At 43.9% G+C, this 10,824-nt stretch overlaps 1 protein-coding gene across 2 annotated transcripts in view; it reads right to left on the bottom strand.

Annotated features, from left to right (window-relative positions):
- Positions 1-3,772: 3,772 nt before the first annotated feature.
- LOC125777172 (uncharacterized) overlaps positions 3,773-10,824 on the bottom strand; it is a 29,206-nt gene continuing 22,154 nt past the window's right edge. For both annotated transcript variants that reach the window (XM_049451440.1, XM_049451439.1), the window contains exon 2: positions 3,773-5,859. In XM_049451440.1, coding sequence (XP_049307397.1) covers positions 5,224-5,853 — 630 coding nt within the window. In that variant the 5' untranslated portion in view covers positions 5,854-5,859 and the 3' untranslated portion in view covers positions 3,773-5,223. The remainder of the gene's footprint in view (positions 5,860-10,824) is intronic.

The raw sequence follows: 10,824 nt of genomic DNA, 5'->3' as shown, positions 1-10,824 counted from the left end.
TTAAAGCGCCTTATTGACACCTGTTCCACGATCAACATGATATCCCAGATCATATTCAATCTACCAGTTCATAATATGACATGTCTTATTCACTACCAACGGACCACTTAACTTAAATAAAAACATAACCATTCCATCAAAATTTGTGTTCCCTACCCGAGAGGAATTTTTACTGCAGCCTTTTTCTGAGAATCGTTTGCTGGGAAGAAAGTTGTTAGGACGGGCAGAGGCCGTGATAAATTATCATAAGCAAGAGGTGACTGTTTACAATAACAAATATCCATTGATAAACCACAACACAATACCGGAACAAACCCACTTCCAACACACGCCTGACAATATACTAAACCAGCAGGACAATAATACACCAACTCCAAATTTCATAGGGCATGATCCACAATTCACAAAACCGAGCCCATTCAGACTGGATCATCTTAATTTCGAGGAAAAAGAAAAACTGTGCTCTCTTTTGCGTATATATACAATATCATGAAGGCGACAAGTTGACATTTACCAATCAAATCAACATACTAACAATACTAAATACAATTAACCCATTTATCATACAGTTATCCTCAAGTCTACGAGTAAGAGGTTGAGAGTCAGTTAAAGGACATGTTCAATCAGAGAATAATACGTACAAGCAACTCGCCCTACAGTAGCCCCATCTGAGTAGTCCCAAAGAAACAAGACGCATCAGGCAAACAAAAATATAGAATTGTAATAGAGTACCGACGGAAAAGAAGGACGATGTGACCAAAGATGCCTTCTATGAGCGCTTGGAGCGCGCCTATGAGAGCTGCCCCCGACACGATGTCAAAATCGTGCTTGGTGGCTTTAACGCCAGGGTGGGAAAATAAGGTATCTTTGGCACTACGATCGGTAAATTTAGCCTCCACGACCCCAAATGGGTTGAGACTGATTGACTTCGGTGGGGCCCGAAATATGGTTATCTGTTGTACTAGACTCCGGCACAAGAAAATACATCAAGCTACTTCGCTGTCTCCGGATCGAAAAGCCACCAACCAGATCGTTCATGTTGTGATTGATGGAAAACACGTCTCCAGTGTTCTAGACGTGCGTACGCTCCGAGGTCCTAACATCGACTCGGACCACTATCTTGTTGTAGCCAAGAATCGCACCCGCCTCTGTGCAGCAAAAAGCGCACGCCAACAAACACAAGGAAGGTTCGACGTCGAGAAGCTGCAATCAAAACAGGCAGCCGAACAATTTTCTACTCGGCTTGCACTCCTGCTCTCTGAGAGCACTCGTCAACAACTCGGTATAAGGGAACTGTGGGACGGCATTTCAAACTCCTTACGTACAGCTGCAACCGAAACCATTGGTTTTCAGAAGGTGCAAAAGAATAGCTGGTACGACGAGGAGTGCCGTGTCGCAGCGGAGAGAAAACTGACTGCCTACCTCGCAACGTTACGATCGACCACAACACGTGCGGGATGGGATAGATACCGAGAGTTGAAGAGGGAAGCGAGACGCATTTGCAGAAAGAAACAGAAAGAGGCTGAAATGCGTGAGTACGAAGAGCTTGATAAGCTGGCTGACAGGGGTAATGCTCGAAAAAGTGCGGGTTACAGAAGGTTTCAAGACCCGCGCATACTCTTGTAGAACCCCCAAAGGTGATCTAGTCACCGATGCCAAGAGCATACTTAAATTATGGAGGGAACACTTCTCCAGTCTGCTAAATGACAGTGAAAGTACAACGCCAGGAGAAGGCGAACCCGATTCCCCAAACGATGTCGATGGAGCAGACGTTCCATTGCCCGACCATGAAGAAGTTCGAATAGCAATTACCCGCCTAAAGAACAACAAAGCGGCGGGGGTCGATGGATTGCCGGCCGAGCTTTTCAAACACGGCGGCGAAGAGCTGATAAGGAGCATGCGTCAGCTTCTTTGTAAAATATGGTCGGACGAAAGCATGCCCAATAATTGGAATATAAGTGTGCTCTGCCCAATCCACAAAAAGGAGACCCCACAATCTACGCCAACTACCATGGGATAAACTGACGTCGAGCAACACCAAAAGGTCCGTCAGGATCGGGAAGGACCTCTCCGAGCCGTTCGATACCAAACGAGGTTTCAGAAAAGGCGACTCCCTATCCTGCGACTTCTTCAATCTGCTGCTTAATCGAACAGGTACAATCTTTTATAAAAGTGTACAGCTCCTGGCGTATGCCGATTATATTGATATCAGCGGCCTCAACAACCGCGCCGTTAGTTCTGCTTTCTCTAGACTGGACAAGGAAGCAAAACAAATGAGTCTAGCAGTGAACGAAGGCAAGACGAAATATCTTCTGTCATCAAACAAAGAGTCATCGCACTCGCCACTTGGCTCTCACGTCACAGTTGACAGTCATAACTTTGAAGTTGTAGATAGTTTCGTGTATTTGGGAACCAGTGTAGATACCACCGATAATGTCAGCCTGGAAATCCAACGCAGGATAACTCTTGCCTACAGGTGCTACTTTGGACTGACTAGGCAATTAAGAAGCAAAGTCCTTTCTCGACGAACAAAAACCAAACTCTATAAGTCATTCATAATTCCCATCTTGCTATATGGTGCAGAGGCTTGGACGATGCTAACAATCGATGAGTCGACGTTGCGAGTTTTCGAGAGAAAAGTTCTGCCAAAGATTTATTGTCCTTTGCGCGTTGGCCGCGGCGAATATCGCATTCGATTGAAAGATGAGCTGTATGAGATATATGACGACATTGACATAGTTCAGCGAATTAAAAGACAGGGGCTACGCTGGCTAGGTCATGTTATACAAATGGACGATAACAGTCCAGCTCTGAAAGTATTCGACGCAGTACCCGCCGGGGGAAGCAGAGGAAGACCTACACTCCGTTGGAAGGATCAGGTGGAGAAGGACTTGGCTACGCTAGGAATATCCAATTGTCGCCACGTAATGAAAAGAAGAAACGGCTGGCGCGCTGTTGTTAACTCGACTTAAAAATGCACCATCCATCGTTCAACGTCGACAAATGTGAGTTTTTAAAACAAGAAACAAAATTTTTAGGACACATTCTGACACCAAACGGCGTAAAACCTAACCCCGAGAAAAGTAAAGCCATACAAAAATACCCAATCCCCACTAAACCAAAGGAAATAAAAACTCTCCTGGGACTTACAGGGTATTACCGCAAATTGATTCCGAATTTTACAGACATAGCCAAACCCATGGCCAGGTGTTTGAAAAAAAACAAGAAAGCTCGACATTTCCAACCCGGAATATGTCTCTGTATTTAAAAAAGTAAAATGTCTAATTTCAGAGGATCCTATCCTAATCTTTTTTCCAAAAAATTCATTCTAACCACAGACGCTAGTAATCTTGCTTTGGGAGCAGTGCTCTCACAAAACGGACATCCAACCAGCTACATTAGTCGAACTCTTAACGAACACGAAATCAATTACAGCACAATTGAAAAGGAACTATTGGCAATTGTATGGGTCATAAAAATTTTTCGTTACTACCTACTGGGAAGACAATTTGAAATATCTAGTGATCACCAGCGTCTAAACTGGTTATACCGCATGAAAGAGCCAAATTCAAAGCTAACCTAATGGAGGGTCAAACTGTCCGAGTACGATTTTGACATCAAGTACATAAAAGAAAAAGAAAACCAAGTGGCAGACACTTTGTCTCGAGAAAAATTTGTTTATTTGGGTGCCCAGCTTAGTGGGAGGCACACCCTTCAGTCACTTACACTCGCGTTATATTCTATTTACTTATGTGAGTGAAAATGCGGTGAATCTCAGATAGATTATATTAGAATTTATTTTTTTTTTATAACAAATTATTTAACAATTAATTTATGGTATATATAACGAATACAGCCCGGTGGCTGCTGATGGAGACTTGAGGTATCGTGGACGACTCGAATTAACGCGCACAGGTTTGGTGGATTGGATACCCGTAGAGGAGCGTGAGGTGCTATCGCGGCGCAGCGTATATGCGAATGTTCCAAGAACGAATGTAGATGTGCGAACTGTATGTGACGAATTGCTGGCACGAATGTTTTGAATCTGCTTAGGAGACCATCCTTTATGCTGAGTGGGTGGATGTGCAAGTGTGGTGAGTTGTCTTGTGTGCGAGTGTGGTGTCGTCAAGTATTAGTGTGTGCTAGTTTTTCCGGTTAAAGTGGGGTGATGCTTAACTCATTTAAACATCCTGGGCCCCCTAGGCGAATATTTGCCTAGTATTTTGTGTAAGGTGATACATGTAATTTGCTTACTGTTGGCGAAGTAGCCGAGGTTGCAGAATATAAGCTGTAAGAAGCGATTTTGGTTTTAGTATACATTTGTATTTTATGTAAGTAGTGGTGCTTTAGGTAGTAATTTCCGTTTGCGTGTTTTGAAGACTTATTATTATAGAAAAAATTTTTGCTTTTATTTATTTTACTAGCGGTTATTTAAATTTCTTATTTCATCGGTATGGTATACCGGTTATTTAGAATTTGCCTCGGCTTATAAAGGATACTTACTCCATGCCTGGCTCAGATGTGGCCAGAATGGGTACTCCTTAGCCCTAGATTTAGGACTATGAAATTAGAGGGATCTTGCGAGATGTCTTTTAGATTATTAGCAAACCGGGACCACTTCTCTAAGCGAAGAGGTTTCACTTGTTCGTCCCAGTCTGTTCCGTCTAGCCACCCAATATGAAATCATATGTTGGGGTCAATGCCCTTTTCACTTACCACTGGTGTACGTTGTATGTTTGAAAAAATAAAAAAGGGAAAACTTTCGGGATGCACCACTTGTATATTTGACAACTGCTTTTATATGTTGCTTTTAAAATGCACTTAGTGTGCGAATAACTTTTTACAATTTCCAATTAATATATGTATAACTTTATTGTATGTGTGTAACCTTATTTTTTTCAATTAATATATGTATGTAACTTCACTTCGCGAACAAACTTAAACCTCGGGCGATGGGGCGCTGCGTGGCGGTGGCGGAAAACGGCGTGGACTCACAGGCGGTCGAATCAGAACTGATTGCTGAATAGCCTGACCCTTTTTATGTGGAGTGGTGTGGTGTGTGTTTGAGTGTGTGGATCCTCTTGCGTGTGGGTGGTGTTGATGTGGAGTGTGGTGATGTCGAGGCGAGTGTGGTGAGTGTGCGTGTTAGAGATGAGTGTAGGTGTGGTGTGGGGCAGGCGACTAAGGCTCATTTAGCCATCCCGGCCCCCCTAGGCGAATATTTCAGCCTAGAATCCTCTGAAGCTGCTGCAGAGTGGCTACGACGCTGCTGAGGCCTGAGGTGCGGCGCGGACGCGGTCGTTGTTGCTGGCGTCGTGTGGACGCCCCATTATGTGGACGCCGGGCACGGGATGATGATGGCCCTATAGTTCGACGGGGCCGTGCATCCCGGCTTAATGGCGGTCGTTGTACTGCGCCGCGGTTGCGGCCGGCAGGAGGTTGGCTGGTGCCATTCCGAGGTGTACGGTGCAACATAGTGTGATGCGGGCGCATACACATTTGGCACAGATTGCCCGACGTACACTCGTGTGTTTGGTGGACCGGCGTCAGGCAATTCAGACAATGGCCGTGCGCCTGCACGACCAACTGGTGTTGTTGAGGCGGTAACCCCTTAAAGATGACGCATTGTGGCAGCCGGTGGGGTCGACGGCATAGGGGACATCTACGGCGTTGTGGGTCGACGACAAGCGCGGGTGTTGGCGGCAATGCTACCCTTCCATTCCGAGGCGCCGTTGGTGTGGTTGTTCGGGGCGCTGCAACTGGGGCAGCCGCAACTGGGGCAGCCGCTTGGCGTGACACATTGACAGCCGAACGAGTGGTTGGTGTCGGGGCTGCTGGCATGTCTACATCCATATTGACCTGTTTGAAAGAGGGTTATTTCAATTAGGATTTGGTTGCATATAGGACATATGAGCATGGCTGCCACGTTATGCGGCATGAGTGAGTCGTTAGATTAATCGACTACATGTGTGTGGTATTTTAAATATATATGTATACGTATTTATATAAATTTTTATTTTATTCGTTTTTCTATTCGGTTTATTTAAGCGGTTTATCGGTTTTTGTTTCGCGGTTATCGGCGATCGGTAAGAAGCATGGTTTGACGAGCGGTCTTGTTAGCTTTCCGGATTGCGTACGGAGATCGACTACGCGAATATGACCGTCGGAGCCTGGATAAAGCTTCTCTATGCGGCCCAGCCGCCATTCGGTAGGTGGCAGGCAATCGTCGTGAATCAGGACACAATCTCCAACTTTTGGCGCATTTTCTGTATTTTTCCACCGGTACCTCTTGTGGAGGTCCTTTATATAGTCTTCTTTCCATCGGCTACTGAAATTATGATGGAGAATTTTAATTCTTTCCCATCTATTTAATAAGGAAAGCGACTCCACGCCTGGCTCAGGTGTGGCCAGAATGGGTGCTCCTTTTAAGAAATGCCCTGGAGTTAGGGCTGTGAAGTCGGAGGGATCTTGTGATAGTACTGTGAGCGGCCGTGAGTTGAGAACGGCTTCAATTTTAGCTAATAATGTCGTGAATTCTTCATAGTTAAATTTATAGCTGCCGGCTAGCTTCTTGAAATGAGATTTGAAGCTCTTTACAGCTGATTCCCATAAACCACCCATATGAGGAGCGCTTGGAGGTATAAATTGCCAATTGATACCTTGAGGGGCGTACTTTTGTACGATATCAGGGGACACTTGTTTTAAGAAATCCACAAACTGTTTTTCTGTGGCTCGTTGGGCTCCTATGAATGTTTTGCCATTGTCGCTCATGATTTTGGAGGGGAAGCCACGTCGAGCGACGAAACGAGCAAATGCCGCGAGAAAAGCCTCCGTCGTCAGATTAGTACACAGCTCAAGGTGTACTGCCTTTGTCGTGAAACATACAAAGACAGCCACATAGCCTTTCATGAGAGTGGGAGATCTTAGCATGGACGCCTTTATTTGAAAAGGCCCAGCAAATCGACACCTGTGGTCGTGAAAGGCGGAGCGAAATTGCAGCGTTCAGGTGGAAGTGCTGCCATAATCTGAGTTCGCATTTTTTGCTTATGCATAGTGCAGATTTTGCACATGAAAATGCATTTTTTGATCTGGGGCTTAAGACGGGGAATATAATACTCTTGGCGTACCATATGTTGCATGAGGCGCTGTTCGGCGTGCAACATTAATATATGGATGTAATTCAGGAGTAATGTGGCAAAAGGAGACTTCTCAGGTATTATGATGGGGTGGCGTTCGTTGTAAGTCAGGCTTGAATTAGCGAGCCGACCATTGGCACGAAGCAGACCTTTCGTGTCTAAAAATGGGTTTAGTACTAAGAGTGAGCTCTTTTTGTCAATTGGCTTCGATTCTCTTAGTAACGATATGTCGCGACTGAAGTAGCGCGTTTGCGTTGAGGCGATAAGCGCGACCTTTGCTTTTTGTAAGTCCTGGTGCGTCAATGTATCGCAATGGGTGTAAGTTACTCCTTTAACTTTAAGTTTAAGTTGCTCTATGAATTTGAGCATATATGCGACAACTCTGAGGGCTCGGGGGAACGATGAAAATCGTTCAAGGATTTCATTATCATCCACTACTGTATGATAGGTGTCGATTTTTCGACTTTCTGGGGCGATTATGTTGCGCATTGTCGATTGTGGCCAAGAATCTGTGGATTCAGTTAACCATCGGGGACCATTCCACCAGAGCGTGGTGGTGGCAAGATCCAGGGGTTTGCACCCTCTTGTACCTAGATCAGCAGGATTGTCGGCACTGGCTACGTGTCGCCATGTGGCTGCCCCTACTAGGTCAAGTATTTGAGAGGTTCGATTAGAAATATATGTTCTCCACGAGTGTGGTGGCTTTTCTAACCAGGCTAGAACGATTTCGGAATCGGACCATAGATATAATTTGCATTTGGTCATGTTCATGTGGGTCTGCACTATAGAAACCAGCTTGGCTAGCAGCAGAGCGCCGCAGAGTTCAAGTCGTGGTAGACTTATCGTTTTTAGAGGTGCTACTTTTGCTTTTGCAGCTAGTAGGTGGCTTGTGGTTGCGGTGTCGCTTTGTGCGCGCACATAGATCGTGGCACAATATGCCTTTTCAGAGGCATCGCAGAAGCCGTGTAGTTCCACTTTGTATTCGGGGGAATAATTTACCCACCGTGGAATTTGTATCTGCGAGATGTCTTTTAGATTATTAGCAAACCGGGACCACTTCTCTAAGCGAAGAGGTTTCACTTGTTCGTCCCAGTCTGTTCCGTCTAGCCATAATTCTTGAATCAGGATTTTCGCTTGTATCATAATTGGCGCAAGCCATCCTGCGGGGTCAAAAAGTTTTGCCATTGAGGATAAAATTTGTCTCTTTGTTATGGCGGATAATGCGGTTATGGACTCTGTCGTGTATGAGAACTGGTCCGATATCGCATTCCATTGGATGCCCAGTGTTTTTGTTATACTTTCCTTTTCAAATATAAGGAAGTTAGTATCCAATTTGTTATCGTTTGGTATATTTTTTAAGATACTTGGGTGATTAGCTGTGATCTTTTTTAGGGGAAACCCTGCGGTGTTGAGGGCCTTTATCACTTGTGATAAGGACTCGTATGCTTGTGAGAGGCTGTGGCTCCCAGACAGGATGTCGTCTACATACGTATGTGTTTTTAAGACTTGTGTTGCCAGAGGAAACTCTGACTTTGTGTCTTCTGCCAGTTCGTGGAGTGTACGAATGGCGAGGTATGGGGCACAGTTTACGCCAAAGGTAACTGTTTTTAATTTAAAGTCGCGTAATGGACTATTGGGAGATTTTCGGAAAATAATTCGTTGAAAATCTTGATCATCTTTATGTACGACTATTTGTCGATACATTTTTTCAACATCCCCATTGAAAACGTATTTGTATATACGCCAATTTAGTATGAGCAGCATTAAATCTGGTTGGAGTGTGGGGCCCGTGAATAGAATATCGTTGAGCGAATTCCCCGAGCTAGTGCATCTGGAGGCATTAAAGACAACTCTAACTTTTGTTGTTTTTTTGTCAGGCTTTACTACTGCATGGTGTGGCAAGTAGAATGAGTGATATTTGCCTTTTATGATTTTTTCGCATGGGCTTACTTCCTCCATGTGATCTAAATGGAGGTATTCTTCTAAGACACCATCATAATGTTGTTTGAGCTCACCCTTTCTAAGTAGGTTTTTTTCCATACTTAGAAACTGCTGTATTGCAGAGGTGCGAGAGTGACCTATGGCGAGTGTATCTGGAAATTGTTGTTTAAATGGTAGTCGTACGACATACCGACCATTTCTTGATCTAGTAGTTGTGGCTTTGTAAAAGTCTTCACAATACTGATCTTCTGGCGTTGTAATGGTAATGGGGGGGAGTTCTTCTAATTCCCAAAATTTCCTTAATTGTGAATTAAGGAATTCATTGGATATCTCTTCCACTTGAGTTGTCATGGCGGTAACTGGTTCTGTTACTAGTCCACTTAGTATCCAACCGAATATAGTATTTTGTGCTAGAAGGGTGTTTGAAATTTTCTCAACCCCTTCTAGAATAATTTGAGGAATAAGGTCGCTGCCTAATAGAAGATCTATTTGAGCGGGGGTATTGCAGTTAGGATCTGCTAGCTTTAGGTGTGTAACCTTTTGCCAATGCTTGCTATTTATATGATAGCTTGGCAGCATGTTCGTAAGTTGCGGTAAGACTATAGCTTCTGCTTGAATGCGCTTATCCGCTTGGGGGGAAATTAGGGTAATGGGGCAGATTTTATTTGAGTTTTGTACTACTCTTCCACCCATTCCCGTAATTTCATAATTGGCATGTTTTGTTGGCAGTTTTAGCCTATTTTGTGCCCTAGACGCTATGAATGATCGTTGTGATCCTTGGTCTATTAGGGCTCTCAATTTGAAAAGTTCTCCTCGGTGTTCGATGGAGATAACTGCTGTGGGTAGTAGTACCCTACTTTGATTCTCGCTGTGAAGCGTTTGTGTTTTTAAAGCCTTTGAGCAACATGGTGTCTCTTGGCAAATTTCGGGATTTTGTGTTTCGGGAGTTGCGGTTGCAACTAAACCCGTGGCTCTTTTGGAGAAAGCGCTACTTTGGGGTGTGCTAGGAAAGTTATTGAAATGCAACATTGAATGATGCCTCTTGTGGCAATATACGCAATTGAATTTGCTTTCGCAATTATTGAGATTATGTGAGTGGGACAAACAGTTTGTACAGAGTCTTTTTGCTCTGACAAAGTTGTTCCTTTCATTGATATTAAGTTTTTTAAACTTTTCGCAAGCTTTCAGCTTGTGCCCTCCTTTACACAGTTCGCATGACGTTTGTTTATATTGTTCGGATGTGAACGTTTGATTTTTAAAGAAGCTTCTATTTAAATTGTGGTTGTTACTAGCTTGGGGTCTAATAAAACTTCGATTTAGGTCTTGTTGAACGTTTTTAGTTCTGACCATTTTTTTATCTACCCTTTCCGCAATTTCATATTGGGCAGTTAAGAAATCTTTCATTTGTTGCCACGTTGGGCATTTTCTTCGTGATGAGAGCGATTGCTCCCACAGAAGCAAAGATTTTTCCGGTAATGCCGCGGAGCATATATTTACTAGTATGGGGTCCCAATTGTGTGTGGGAATATTCTGTGTCGCTAGAACCGACAAGCAATTTGAAACAGTGGATTGAAGTTTTATAAATTCTTCACTTGTTTCTTTCTGAATTTTTGGTAAATTCATTAATATTGTGACTTGTTTGTCGACTAATATTCTTTCGTTTTCGTAACGAGCTTTTAGAGCTTCCCAAGCATAATTGAAATTTTCGTCATTAAGAGCGAACTGTTTGACTATTACGCCTGCTTGA

The sequence above is a fragment of the Bactrocera dorsalis genome, chromosome 3 (assembly GCF_023373825.1).
Source record: "Bactrocera dorsalis isolate Fly_Bdor chromosome 3, ASM2337382v1, whole genome shotgun sequence".
NCBI lineage: Eukaryota > Metazoa > Arthropoda > Insecta > Diptera > Tephritidae > Bactrocera > Bactrocera dorsalis.
This window is presented reverse-complemented; position numbering and strand designations above follow the sequence as displayed.